The 15,188-nt window shown below is 52.8% G+C and overlaps 1 protein-coding gene across 1 annotated transcript in view; it reads left to right on the top strand.

Annotated features, from left to right (window-relative positions):
• RASA3 (RAS p21 protein activator 3) overlaps window positions 1-15,188 on the top strand; it is a 114,996-nt gene that overhangs the window by 52,949 nt on the left and 46,859 nt on the right. The window contains exons 3-4 of the mRNA XM_028087312.2: window positions 5,560-5,663; window positions 13,487-13,581. Coding sequence (XP_027943113.1) covers window positions 5,560-5,663; window positions 13,487-13,581 — 199 coding nt within the window. The remainder of the gene's footprint in view (window positions 1-5,559; window positions 5,664-13,486; window positions 13,582-15,188) is intronic.

Genomic DNA, 15,188 nt, shown 5'->3' with positions numbered 1-15,188 from the left:
GTGGGGTGGGCGGAGTTCCCTCTGGGAGCCTGGACGCTCTGCCCCAGTGTGGCCTTCTGTGTGGCATGTCGACCGTCGTGAGAATGGTCCTCTCACAGAGACATTCAGAATGGGGTTCCTCATTCTTGGGCGTGTGCAGCCGTTCCATCTATATCCCAAATCTGGAGCAGCTCAGGCAGCCCCGCTCCTCGCTCCTCTGCCCAGATGTTGGGAAATGGACTCGGGTGTTTGCGAAATAGCCTGAAACCAGAGAAAACCAGGTGCACAGCTGTTTTCTCGCGAGCAAACATCGTGGCCGCGGGGCTAGCTGCCAGCCTCGCGCAGATGCTGGGAAATGACTCATGGAGAAGTCCGCGGTTTGTCCGCCCGTCCCAGATGAGGCCCTGTCTGAGCCTCTGGGCTGCACATCTGGGCTCTGGGAGGAGTAGGAGGAAGGCGGGCGGTTTCCCCTTGTCGGCGCTACTTACAGATCAGCTCCATTTTCGGCAAGAGGGTGTTTGATTTTGTGAAACTCCATTTGAGCTTCTCCCAGTAATTACTGAGGGAAAGAGCCTGTCACTCTGGCCAGCCTTAGGGGCGGATGCCGCTGCATGCATTAATTTCCTTCTGTCAGATAGCAGTATTTAAGGCAAGCCAAGTCCTTTGGGCTGCTTTTTTCTTTATTTGGAAAGAGGGTTCTGGAGCCCTAAGGCTGCAAGTGGGGCCGACTGTGGGGCATGAGTCATGCATCTGACTGCGGCTGACCTTGGCTGGGGACAAAGCGGGGTCTGTGTGGAGAGATACCCCAGGTTATGCTGCTAATGGGAAGGAAGGGGAGGCTGGGGGCTGGGGCCCCCTTTGAGTCCACCAGAAAGAAGACATTGTCTTGCCCGGCACATGGAGAAGGGCGGGGATGGGAGAACACTTTGGTTTCCCTTCTCTTTGGGAACATGCTTCGGACTCTGCAGCCTGCAAAGACGCAAGTGCAGACTCCTGTTGAGCCAGGATGGGGGTGGGGTTTGTCCGAATGACTGTGTTGGTGTGTCCTGGGGTGGGGGACACTCAGGGGTGGGGTACCTGCTCCACTTACACCTCATGTCCACCCTCATGTCCCAACAGATGTCACGTTGCCCGGGCAGCCTCAGCTCCTGAGTGCAGGAGCCCTGCTACTCTGCTGGGGTGCATTTTGCAGAAGGCAGGACCTTGCCCATTGATGACAGAGAATATTAACAACTTGGTGGTGTTTCCAGTTGAAAAGGTGTTTCTCATATGCTGTGTATCAGTTATTTATCTTCTAATCTGTAACACAAACCTGAAAGCTCTCAGTGGATTACTGTTCTGAACACGAGAAGGTGGGCATGAATACAACACGGGCCAGAGGCATTTCAACAAAAGTGCTCACACATGTTTGGTTGACGCTGAGCTGCACCGATGATTTAAACGTTGCCAGCAAAAGCAGGAGGTTCGTTTTGCCATCACACGAGCCAAGTTTGTAAATGTTGGTAAGACTGTGCTGGTGGGCGTGTGGGCTGAATCTGTCCTCACTCTCTGGAGGGTCGCACGGGGTTGTGCACCAGAGCCTCCCACCATCAAGCACCCTTCCGCCAAGCACAGGCCCATGGGAACTCCACAGGGACAGGTGGGTGGCCATGTACCAGGCCGCTCTGCTGCGGGCGCCCACCAGGGTTGGGACGGGTGAGTCAGCAGGTGTGCTCATTCAGACCTCAGGGCTGTTTGGCAGCAAACATTTTATGTACATATTTGGAAGGTGGTCCATGGCATGATATTAAAGGAAAAAGGGAACTGTATATTGGGGTATATAGTGTAATCCTACTTTTATTGTGAAAATATGTGTCTCCATCCATATCTATTCCTGTTCCATATTCATCGATCTTCAGAGAAAAAATCTGGGAGGATATACCCTATAATGTTAATTCTGGTTTTCACGTTCTGACATCTTTATGTATTTTTAAAATTTTGGTTTTTAAAAAATAGCTTTATTGGGGCGCCTGGGTGGCTCAGATGGTTAAGCATCTGCCTTCGGCTCGGGTCACAATCCCAGGGTCCTGGGATCGAGTCCCGCATCGGGCTTCCTGCTAGACGGGGAGCCTGCTTCTCTCTCTGCCTCTGCCTCTCTCTCTCTCTGACTTAAAATAAAACATTTAAAAATAAATAAATAAATAATAGCTTTATTGAGATATAATTCACATACCACATAATTAACTTATTTAACATGTATAATTCTGTGGCTTTCAGTGTATTTGGCGTTGTAGCCATCAGTTTTGGAATATTTTCATGTCCTTTCTCTACCCCCGTTTCTTGCGGCACCGGCCCACTTTCTGTCTCTATAGATTTGTCTCTGGGGCATTTCGTGAACATGGAGTCACACAGTATTTGGCCTTTTGTGGCTTCTCTCCCTGAGCATCATGATTTCAGGGTTCATCCGTGGGTAGCAGGTGTCCGAGCTTCACTGCTCTCTCCGTGGCCAGTGACGTTCCCCTGTGTGGACAGACCACACTTTTGTTCAGCTGTTCCTCTGCCAATAGACATTTGGGTTGTTTCCAAAGCGGCTGCCTCAGCGGGCTCCGACTTCTCTACATCTCACACTTGGTATTATTATTTCTAGTTAAAAGTTATAGGAGACATTCTTATCCGTGAACGCTCCTTTTTTAAAGCAAAAATTGAGATCATAAAGGAGTAAAGAAGCACAGGGAAATTCTAAGAACATACGCGTGAGTCTATGAATCAGCGTACTGTGGGAAGCAGTGTCTTTGTGGGGTACCCTGCTGAGTCTGGGAAGGACGAGCTATAGTCAGTGCGGAGCTGGTGCCTGCAGACACAGCCCTCGAAGTCAGGCCCATGCTCTGTCCGGGACTCCGCCAGCCCCTTAGGGCACATGCTTGCCGCCAAGGCTGGGTGTCCTGGTGCTGCGAGTCACATGGAGTGTGGCTCCCTCAGTCTGGCTCTCTCCTCTGGGCACAGACGCCACATTTGTGTTCCTGTGGCCTCAGAGGTGAAACCTTGCCCCCAGTGGCATGCCCGAGGGTATGGGATGGGAATCCGTGCTCTGCCCATGTATAACACGCGATTAATCTGGAGACTGTGATGACCTCGAGGCTTGTGTTAGTCGTGTGGCTGTGGAATTAAAGGGTTCTGCTTCGTGGCCCATCACCCCAGAGAGGGTTCTCTGGGGTGGGGCCCGGGGAGCCGTGTTTCCTAAAAACCTGTCCAGGTAGTTCTGATTTGCAGCCTGAGTGAATTAGGGTTGGTCCCATGTGGAGAGTAGACAGCCAGAGTCGCGTGTACCAGGACAGGGGGTCCCAGGTGGTGGGTAGGACTGTTGGTGAGAGACAAGAGAGCACAGTCTGGATTCACAGGTGGCCTTCCCTAGAGATACCTGCCACGGGGCAAATAGAAATGTGCCGGTGTCTGACTTCCGTGTGAAGCCTGGGAGGCAGCTGTGATGTGTGTGTGACGGCTTGGTGGCATGGCGCGCTCTCCACCCTCTGACCTTCAGAACAACAGGGTCCCCCCGCTCTGGTCTTGTTCAGTGAGTGAGTAAAACGTGCTCAGCCTCTCGGGTATATCCCTAAGGGCAGCTCCCGAGTTGAGCACACTCTGCTTTGCCGTGAGGCGGATCTCTTGGGTGGCTAGAATGCCTTCCCCTTGGCTCTTGCTTTCTTGGTGGTTGTCTGTCTCCCCGTGGCCTGGTCCTTCAAGACCCCAGGCCCCTGCCTGCCTCAGGTGCTTCTGGATTATTCCCTCTGGCACCCCAAAACCCTTGGCCCTGCTGGGACCACCAGCTTCCACCTCAGGTCCTCATCTTCCCACCCGGCAGATCCGCTCTGCACACTCCAGGCCACTGCAGTGCTGTGTCTGCGGAGAAGGGCTCAGGCGGGTCCACCAACGTGGCTCCTCTGTGGCAGTTCACGTCTTCCCTGTCCCCACCCGCCTGGGCTGGCTCTCAGCTGCTGGCTGGAGGAGACAGGATGATCCCAGCACCTCTGTGCCCCGCCTGTCTGCAGGTCGGCCTGCACTGGCTACATACCGTGGATACATTGCTGCTTGAGGGGGAGACCTTTTCCATATTTCAAAAGCCTGACCATCCTCCTCAGCCACTGCCTGGTCTGGGCTGCACCCAGCCCCGAACCTGGCTCCCTCTCCCTGCCTGGCCACATGAGCCTGGGGTGGGACTCAGGCAGCCTGTAGAACGGGCAGATGCCTGCCCACACCCTTGCTCCCAGGGGCTGGTGTATCTTCAGCCTGGTGTGCTGGCATGGAGCTCAGCACCTGTCCTGCATCTGGTTTCCTCATGGGGCGGGGGGTGGGGGGCGTCTCTTTCTTGCCCTGGGAGCGGTGCATTTGCTCCATCTTCCCAGGGCTCTCACTGGGCCGTGCTGAGCTGATCCTGAGCTACAGAGATGAAATGTGTGTGCTTCAGCAGCTGGGCTATTTGACTGATACATCACGTGCCTGTGTCTAAGGAGAGTTTACTCTTTGCTGATGGGGCAGTGGTGGGAAGCAGACCCATGGGGTGACCCCCATCATGCCACCAAAAACACTATTCTAGGGAGCTGTGGCATTGGTCAGATGGAGAGGCACCGTCATCTCCTGGCCACTGAGAGAGAACAGAGCTAATTAAAGTATGGACTGTCCTGACACTGTGGCGTGCATTCTGATTTCAGAGATGCTCAGACGTGGTGGGGGGGGTCATCTCAGAATGGATAAAATATGGGCTGGAGCTGGGAGCCGCCCCGCCCTCCTCCCTCTGTTCTGGGGACGCATCCGGGTCCCTCGCAGTGAGGTTCCGCTGCGGGTCCCACACTGTCCACCTTCTGCACTGTTATTCCAGCTTGAGCAGGAGTGTACGTTCCTCCTCTTCTAAGCGACACAACACACCCCGTTCGCTTTCCTGACTGATCGCGTTTCCTACTTTGGACCTCGGCTGTAGGTGTGTGTGCTGCAGTGAGCTGCTGACCATCTTGTACCCGGTGAAGACTGTCGGGTGCCCTGCCGTTTCCAGCGCAAGTCCGCTAGCTGCAGACCACGTGTGTGGACTCATCTCAGCCCAGCTGAGCAGTTGGGGGGCTGTTTCATGACCTTGACTAGGTTTGCAGTTCAAGCTGGGTCTCTGTGCGCAGGGACTCATGTGCAGGGTCCATGTGGAGGGTCAGTCAGTGGGCAGGGATCCTCTCCCCAGTGACAGGTGTGATTTCACCCCGACTTCTGGGGAAAGAGAGCATGGTCTGAAGCCGGCACGCTGGGTTTGACTGACACGTGTGAAGTGAGGCTTGCCAACCACTGCCCTGCACATTCCAAGTGTCCCCGTGGTCCTGGAGCTTGGGTCCAGCCCGGACACACACAGCAGACGTCATTCTCACTGTGGGCCACTCCCTCGGGGTGACGGGCCTTGGGGCTGACAGCGGGGACCGTGCTGGTAGCCCCATGAGCGAACCCCAGTTCCACATCTCACGCATGAAACACGATGTGGCGTGTCGGTGATCCGTGTGAGAGCGTGATTCCGTGCGTGTGCCCGCACTGCCCGACTCACCTGACAGAGCCCTTGTGCTTGCTTCCCAGCCCCTTCTACGGAGAAGACTTCTACTGCGAGATCCCTCGGAGCTTTCGGCACCTGTCCTTTTACATCTTTGATAGAGATGTTTTCCGGAGGGACTCCATCATAGGTAGGTACTGAAATGGGTGTTTTCTCCGTTTTCTCTGCCTCTGTTGGGTGGGGCCCCGTTCTCTTAGGTGTGCGGCATCTCCCCCGGGCTCTCTGCTCTGAGTCAGCCGTGCCTGCCAGCATTCTTGGCCGGGCTTTTTTGGCTTGTGCTGAGCAGCCCTGGGAGGTGGCAGTGGGTACCTGGCTGGCCTGGTGGTGGCGTCCCCAGTGCCCTGGACGGGCCTCCCTTATCCCCCGTGCCCTGGACCGGCCCCCCGAGTCCCCTGTGGCAGGGATGAGCTGCCTGAGGGCCCCCCCAACCCTGTCAACGTGCAGAGGAGCTTCACACCATGAGCTCACATGGGAAAATGGCTTCAGAGCTGTCCTTCAAAGTGAGGGTACAGTGACCACCAAGTGTGTCCCCAAATCCCCAGACTGCACCTGACCTGAGTTTGACAGCTCTCCATGGGGATCGGGATGGTATTGGGGTGCTCTCAGAGGCATTGGGGCCTCTCAGAAGTATTGGGGTGCTTTCAGATGCCCTGGCATTTCAGTGGAGCCCTCCTGGAGAGGGAGGAGAGGTGTGGAACAGCAGAGCCTACTTGAATCAAGAGGATCCTTGTGTGTGGGCCCCACTGTGCACCCATGCAGACCGCCACCTGCATGGGGCTCCTATAACACGCTCCCAACACCAGAAGGCTTTTAAACATGTCTCCATTTTCTGACATGGGACTAGTCCTGCAGCGATGAGCTCCTGCTCGGCCTCTCTCTGCTGCTGAGGAGTGTGTTACACCCCAGGTACCTAGCCCCCATCCATGCTGGTGGACCCACATCCTCAGGGGCTGAACCTGGAACTCCATAGTTTTGTGGAGTTCCTCAGGTGATTCTTAGAGTTAGAAGGAAACATGTATTGAATGCATTTAACAGGTGCAGGGACTTGTTCTGGGTGCTGTACGAATATGACTCCTTTAACCTTCACAGTCCTGTGCTGCAGGTGCATCTTCAGCTGAGGGAACTGGTACAGACAAGCCAGATGGCTGCTCGGTGTTAGCCCAGCACTCACACCTGCAGCTACGGTCGCAAGTCTTCCCCTCACTTTAGACTATGCATTGTAGACTTCACTTAGAGGCAGGCAGTCATTTGTTGAATGTGAGGCTGTTGGGGAGGGAGAAGTCCAGGATGACTCCTGGTTATGGGTTTGCACCACCAGGTGGGTGATGGGTGCTGGGACATACACAGCGCTGGAAAATGGTACGTGTGGTCCTGGTGGAGGGTGAGGTGGGGGGAGATGGGGATGAGGTGGTGAAGAATGAGTTACTCATCCTAGGATGAGATACCATCTCTTGCCATGAGCAGAAACCCATCATCACCATGTACCACCCTCCACCCATCATGCACAACCAGCCATCCACGCTCCTCCACCATCAGACCACCACCATCCACCCTCCTCCACCATCAGACCACCACCATTCACCCTCCTCCACCATCAGACCACCACCATCCACGCTCCTCCACCATCAGACCACCACCATCCACCCTCCTCCACCATCAGACCACCACCATCCACCCTCCTCCACCCTCAGACCACCACCATTCACCCTCCTCCACCATCACCACTCACCATCCACCCTCCTCCACCATCAGACTACCACCATCCACCCTCCTCCACCATCAGACCACCACCACTCACCCTCCTCCACCATCAGACCACCACCACTCACCCTCCTCCACCATTAGACCACCACCATCCACCCTCCTCCACCATTAGACCACCACCATCCACCCTCCTCCACCATCAGACTACCACCATCCACCCTCCTCCACCATCAGACCACCACCATCCACCCTCCTCCACCATCAGACCACCACCATTCACCCTCCTCCACCATCAGACCACCACCATCCACGCTCCTCCACCATCAGACCACCACCATCCACCCTCCTCCACCATCAGACCACCACCATCCACCCTCCTCCACCATCAGACCACCACCATTCACCCTCCTCCACCATCACCACTCACCATCCACCCTCCTCCACCATCAGACTACCACCATCCACCCTCCTCCACCATCAGACCACCACCACTCACCCTCCTCCACCATCAGACCACCACCATCCACCCTCCTCCACCATTAGACCACCACCATCCACCCTCCTCCACCATCAGACTACCACCATCCACCCTCCTCCACCATCAGACCACCACCATCCACCCTCCTCCACCATCAGACCACCACCACTCACCCTCCTCCACCATTAGACCACCACCATCCACCCTCCACCACCATTATCACTCACCATCCACCCTCCTCCACCAGCAGACTACCACCATCCACCCTCCTCCACCATCAGACTACCACCATCCACCCTCCTCCACCATCAAACTACTATCTACCCTCCACCACCCTCCACACCCTCCACCCATCATGCACCACCAGCCATTCACCCTCCTCTATCACCACTCACCATCCACCCTCCTCCACCATCAGACTACCACCATCCACCCTCCTCCATCATCAGACCACTACCATCCACCCTCCTCCACCATCACCACTCACCATTCACCCTCCTCCACCATCAGGCCACCACCATCCACCCTCCTCCACCATCAGACCACCACCATCCACCCTCCACCACCATCACCACTCACCATCCACCCTCCTCCACCCTCAGACTACCACATCTACTCTTCTCCACCATCAGACCACTACCATCCACCCTCGTCCACCATCAGACCACTACCATCCACCCTCCTCCACCATCACCACTCACCATCCACCCTCCTCCACCCTCAGACCACCACCATCCACCCTCCTCCACCCTCAGACCACCACCATCCACCCTCTTCCACCATCAGACTACCATCCACCCTCCACCACCATCACTACCCACTGTCCACCATCCACCCATCATGCACCACCACCATCCACCCTCCTTCACCCTCAGACCACCACCATCCACCCTCCTCCACCCTCAGACCACCACCATCCACCCTCCTCCACCATCACCACCCACTCTCCACCATTACCTACCATCATCACCCTTCATATGTTCTCCACATCCCCCACCCATCAGGTAACATTTACCGTTCTCCAGCCCGCATCCTGTGTCCCTTCATCCACCATTTCTGTTCTACCACCCACTGTCATCCAACTACTTCCAGCCCCAAATATGTCCCACCACCCAGAATCTGCTTGGTGTATACCCATAAAGCTGCACTCATTCGGGACTCCCCGTCCCCATTTATATGTGTCCTAGCCCTGGGCATATATTTCTCATTTTTTGGAATGGAACCATGTGACTGGGTTTTCTTCCACCTGAAGAGGGTAGCTCTGCATGGTGCAGGACAACAGGATGACAGATACCAGCCTCAGGCCGGGGAGGCCCTTCTTCTGCAAAGCCTGTTGGTCGGAAGGGAGCATTCTTCCTGTTGCACCAAAAGTTCCTTTTACCTTGTGCCTCCTGTGGTGGGAGCCACCATGAGCATGCTGCCCCTCCCTGCATTCCTAGTCCAGCAAAGATGGGTGGTGCTGCTGTTGACCCATTCATCCCTGGGTGGAGGTCTGGGCTGTTTCCAGTTTTTAGTGATTGTGAATAAAGCTGCCAGGAATATTCTTCTGCGTCTTTATATTGACACATGTTTTCATTTCTCTTAGAAGAGACCTGAGAGGCAGATTGCTGGGGTGTATTGAAAGAGGCCAGAATTTGCCACTCTAAAATATGCACTTTGGCATAAGGTTTAATTTGAGCTGAAGGCAGTTGAGAATAAGCAGACACAAGAAAAGATCTCCAGCCTGCCCGAAAAGCAGGACATGAATTTGTGCAGAAGTTAATCACCAAGACAACTCTAGAGCCCTCTTAGGCTGGAGGTGACACTGGAGGGGTCTACATGACCCACCTTTGTCTGCCACTGGCCCCTTCCTACATGACCCACCTTTGTCTGCCACTGGCCCCTTCCTGCAGTTTGCCCCTTCTCAAAGCCCTGGAAGTCCAGTGGCCTTTCCTCGGTCTGTCTCTTTGAAAATTTGTTGTTGTTTTAGGTTAAGATGCTGCAGAAGTGCAAGTTCTTGCTCACTGCTGAGTTTCTCCCCGGGTGTGTTTGAGCCATGTTAATAAGCTTCCCTTTGTTGTTCTCTTATTAACCCTTCTTCTGTTGCAGAGCGTGAGAGAACCTAGAAGGAGTGGGAGAAAAAAGATTTTCCCTCGCCTATTGTGTGTGTTTACCTCTGTTAGAGACTGCCAAGCCCTTCTCCTGTATGACTGCGCCATCTTGAGTTTTCCCAGCCGCGTGAGAGTCCCAGGTGCCACACAGACTCTCAGCGCTCAGAATTGTCAGTTTTTATTTTTAACCCATTTATGCCATCCTGATATGTGTGTAGTAGTATCTCATTGTGGTTTTTATTGCATTTTCTGATGAAGAATGAGGCTGGGCATGTTTTCATGTGTTTATTGTCTGTATCTCTTCTTTGGTAAATTGTTCAAATCTTTTGCCCTTTTAATTGGGTTGTTTTATTATCGAGTTTTAAAAGTTTTTTGTGTATTCTTGATATAAGTTCTCCATGAGATACTTGTTTTACAAATATTTTCTTTGTCTTTTTTCTTTTCATTTTCTTACCAGAGTCTCTCAAAGCCCAGAAGTCTTTAATTTTGATGAAGTCCAGTTTGTCAGAATTCTTTTACAGTTTGTATTTTTGGTGTCATAACTAAGAAATCTTTGCCTACTCTAGGGTGTGGAGATTTCCTTTTTTTTTTTTTTTTTTTTTTTTTTTTAGAAAGCTTATGGTTTTAGCTCTTATGTTTAGATCTATTTCAGGTAAATTGTACATCTGACACACAAAGTTCATTTTTCTCCTTGTAAACGTCCAGTTGTACCAGCATCATTTATTGAAAAACTATCCTTTCTCCATTGAATTACCTTGGTGCCTTCTTGAAAATCACCCAAGTTTATGTGTATGAGCCTATTTCTGGCTTCTCTAGGCTGTTCCATTGATCTGTACCCCTTTCCTTGCTCCGATACCCATGGTCTTGGTGCCTGTGGCCTTAGCCAGTCTCAAGTCAGCGGTGTGATCATGTCAACTCTGTTCTTTTCCAAACTTGTTTTGCTATTCTAGGCCCTTTGAATTGTCACTTATATTTTTTAATCAGCTTCTCAGTTTCCAAAACCACTGAGATTGCATAGGTGTATAGATTAATTTGGGGGAGAAGTAACATCTTAACAAAATGGAGTCTTCAGACCCTCCAGTAGGGCACATACTTGGTCTTCCTTAATCTCTCTCATCAGTGTTTGTGATATGTTTTCAGCATACGCATCTTGCGTGTATGTGTGTGTGTGTGTATTTAAATTTATCCATCTGTATTTTTTGTTTTTGATGGAGTAAACGAAGATTTCCTCGGTAGCACACCAGAGGCACAAGCCATCAAAGCATCATTTTGTGAATGGTCCTGTTTTTTGTTTTGTTTTGTTTTTTAATTTCAATCCTTATTCTCATTGCTTGTATGCACAAATGCAACTTATTTTTATGTATGGACTTTATATTCTGTGGTCCTGCTGAACACACCTGTTCTAGCTTTTCTTGTAGGTTTTCCTTTAGCTTCTGTGAATGAGACTTTATTTCTTCCTTTCCAGTGTATGTGCTCTGTTTCTTTTCCTTGCCTCCAGGCCCTAGCTAGGACACCAGGTTGAATGGAGTGAGTCATAGGAACAAGCATCTCTTCCACAGGCTTGTCTCAGGAAGCATCTGTCTGTCCCTCATTAGGTCTCACCTTAGCCAGCCTTCTTGCAGGTTTCACCCCAGTCCCCTGTACCTGAATCCCCACATCACCTGCCCTCTGTTGTGCTCCTTGCCATATGCTGTCTTCTGAACAGACCTTGAAGGCTTGGGGTTTTTAATGTGTGAAGGCAGCACCACCTCTGTCCAAATGAGACAGTGAGGCCCAGAGTGGTCTAGTGATCTTTTGATGTCTCTCAGATAGATTGGGACACATTTAAGTAGATATTATAGTTCATAGGTCAGGTATTCTCTCCAAACAGCGTTTAGAAGCACGATGTGTTTAAAAAGTACACATTTGTATACTAAGTAATGATGTATAAATTGTGGGATTCATATAAGCATTAAATATGCAATTCTTCCCTATTTCAGCTAAAGCTCATAAAAACATTGCAATGACCTAACATCTCAGATCTCAAATGTAATCCTCTTATCCAGCCGAACTAATCACAGTCTGAAGATTTCTTTATCTTTTTTAGGTGAAATATATTGCTCAATTCAAATAATTTTTTTTCATGTGGCTTTATTCCCTGGAGACTTAGAAACCACACTCCCACTGAGGGGGATGGAGTTTGCAGGAGCTGCCAAGAGAGGAAGGGTGGTCTTCCCTCCTGCTGGGGGTGTGCTGGGGGATGGTGAGAGGTGGTGGGGAGGCCAGGTGTTGGGGGCGGGGAGGAGCAGGGGTCCCGAGGGAGCCATCCTGCCCTGTAACTTGGTGATGCTGGAGGAAGTCCCACATGGCCTGTAATTTGGGCTGCTCTCCGCATTTCTTTGGAGTATCGTCTGCGGACTTTGCCCACCATGTGTCTCTGCACCTGCCTCTCTTGCTCTCCACCCCCTCCCTTTGTGCCCCCCTGCCAACTGCGAGCAATAGCTTTAACGCGTCCTGCAGTCTGTGGCTACACAGGATCTGGCTCCAGACGGCTCTTGGAGGTGAGAGCTGAAGCAACGGGTCCAGGTGGGCAGTGGCATGGACGCTGGGGCTGCTGATGTGCTGTATCCACTTCAGGGGCTACATAAGTACTGGCCTTGCCGATGAGCCCTGGTGGGGTGACCCAGGGTCTTTCCCAAGGCTGTTTTGTGTCTGGGAAGTGCGAGGTTCCTTCCCTTTGAGAATATGAAGTGATGGTTCCACTGGCAGGGTGATGGGGGCTAACGGCAGTGACGGCAGGGAGTCAGTTGTCCCGACTCCCCAGGCCCCAGCCCTCTGCCCGTGGAATGGCTTTTCTGTACGTGTGTTGCCTTCCAAACCCCATCTCTGCCCTGTGGGTAGGTCTCACGGGGTCTGGAGTCCAGGGCAGGGTTGGCCGGCCGAGTTCTCAGAACGAGGTTGAAAGCCGTCAGGGAGGAAACCTTTTTCTCTACCCACCGACGTTCTCCGGCAGGACCTGTAACATTGGAAGAGAGGAACAGTTCCTTAACGCCTGCAGCTTATGTCAGGCAGGAGACGTCTCCCTGACGAGGACCTCGAAGAGCTGGCTGGACTTGTGCAGGGGAGGGGTCCACACCTGGGAAAGCGACCGGACAAGGGGAGAGGCTTTAGGCTTCCCAGGGTGGCAGGCTGTGGGGAGGCAAGCACGTGGGGCTGAGTGGAGTCAGGTTTTTTGGTGCAGGACCATCTTGGGCCCCTGTTTGACTTTACCAGAACACCTCCCGGGAGAGGCTCCGCGGCAGCCCTCACTCCTCACAAGTTTGTGTGGGTAGCTCTGGGAGGGCCTCTTTCTGCACCTGCTAGTTCTCATTTGTTGCCAGCTCAAAGTGGCCTATTTTGGGGTGTCCTATGCTGAGCTTCCCAAGGACCCAACAGAAGGACAGGCTTTTCTTCTCCTAAAACCTCGTATGGAGAAGCAGAATGGTGGCAGCCCCAGCCAGGTCTCACGAGAGGCCTTCCTGATGCAACATTGCCTGTATTGATCTTACTGGAGGGAAGACAGCGTGGTGTTAGCTGTTGACCCAATTATCTGTTCTGGAGTCTACTGTTGGAGAAAATTGGCACTGATCGTGGAGAGAGTTCCACTTGTTGTTTGGGGGATTTCTTCCCTCTTGTGACACTTTTCCTCTGTCTGTGTTGTAGGGAAGGTGGCCATTCAGAAGGAAGACTTGCCGAAGTATCATAACAGGGACACTTGGTTCCAGCTGCAGCACGTGGACGCCGACTCAGAAGTGCAGGTGAGGCCTCTGTGGGGCACGTGGGAGGGGAGGGGACTTTGGTCTTAACGGGCTGGTGGTAGCAAGTGACGTCCTCTTATAGTGAATATAGGCATGTTAGCCTTGTTTATTGTCACAGTTTGTCATGTGTGATTGAAACAGCTTTAAAAGTATAAAATTTGAAAGGACAATAATTGCACATAATTGAAGTAAAGAGAAAAATACGGGCAGACAGAAGTAAAGCTTGGGGCCGGAGCCATGCATGGAGCCTCACGCTGTAGGTCCAGTTGCCAGAGAGGCCTGCGGGCATTTTCAGCTCCTGCACATAACAGACAAGGGTTTGGAGTCAAGAGAAGTGACCAGTTACTGAGTTTCCCATCGTCTGAAGCATCCCCAGGGCTCCCCTGGCTCCCCTGGACCGTGTGTCACCTGGGACTGACCCCCCCGTCCAGCAGAAGGGGCTTCCCCCTGGCAGAGGAGACTGTGGGACCCCAGTTCCCACCCTCCCTTTCCCGTGATGGGGGCACTGCCCATGCCAAGCTTCTGGAACAACACCCTTTGGGAGGGCAGCCCTGCTTGTGTGGTTCCAGCTGAGCTCCTCACCCCACGCTGGCATCTGGAGTCCATGATGGGGAACCCTGACCCACAGCACAGTGCCCTGACGTTGCATGAGCATTTTCATCATGGTCCCGTGAGTTGCCAGGGCGTGGCCAGGGTGTGTGACCCAGCATAGAGTCTGGCAAGCCAGGCTCAGAATGCCTAACCCAGCAAGCCTGCTTCCTCCTCTATGAATACCAGACAGTGCTTGATGCAGCAGAATCCCCGATGCAGGTGGCCAGGGAGGCCTTCCCCCACCCCTCCTGGCGCACCCACCCCCACACACCTGTCTAGCTGCTTGCTCTCTGCTTCCTTGTAGACCCTCGGGCTCAGCGGAGCTCTGAGGAGAAGGCAGAGCACGTGGGGTTTCTGGGATCAATCCACAGACTTGGAGAAAGAAGCAGTGGGAGGGAAGGGTTGAGGAGCTGAGCCAAAGAGACATTGTCACGTGCCTCACACTTAATTCTGGCCAAGGGGCCCATGTGTGCTGCAGAAATTAGCAGACACAGCAACTCCTGCAGGATATGTGTCTGCCCGGAGGTGCAGTGATGATGAGTGCTGGCACCAGGAACGCACGGCCAGCTGCTCCTGCTCAGGCCGCTCGGAAACCTGTCTGCAGGAGGAGGGCGGCAGGGGCCGTGTGCACTGTGACAGGAGGCGTTCCTGCGTTTGTTCTGGTGATTTCCCCGTCCCTTTTGCTCCGTGGGGGGACAGCCTGTGGCGCTGTGATGAGAATGCGCCCGCAAGCAGCCCGCCATAGTGTGTCTTTACCACGCTCTTCACACTGTCCCCTCTGACCAGAGTTTGATGTCACTGTCGAGTGTAGCTTGTCTTTCTTCTCACCTTGTTTGTAAACGTAACTTTTAATTTTGAAATGGCTTCAGATTCATCGGAAGTCACAAAAAATAGTACACAGGGAATAATGATGAGCAAACCGTGTACTCTCCTATTTAGACTTAACAACAGAACACAGTGAGGAAAGGCCGTGTTCCTTCACATTGTTCTCCTCATGGCAGCATCCTGCCCACTGG

The sequence above is a fragment of the Eumetopias jubatus genome, unplaced genomic scaffold (assembly GCF_037043125.1).
Source record: "Eumetopias jubatus isolate StellerSeaLion01/CBP00866 unplaced genomic scaffold, mEumJub1_p1.0 scaffold_3, whole genome shotgun sequence".
Taxonomy (NCBI): Eukaryota; Metazoa; Chordata; class Mammalia; order Carnivora; family Otariidae; genus Eumetopias; species Eumetopias jubatus.
Note: the sequence above shows the minus strand (reverse complement) of the source record. Positions and strands in the feature narration are given on the sequence as shown.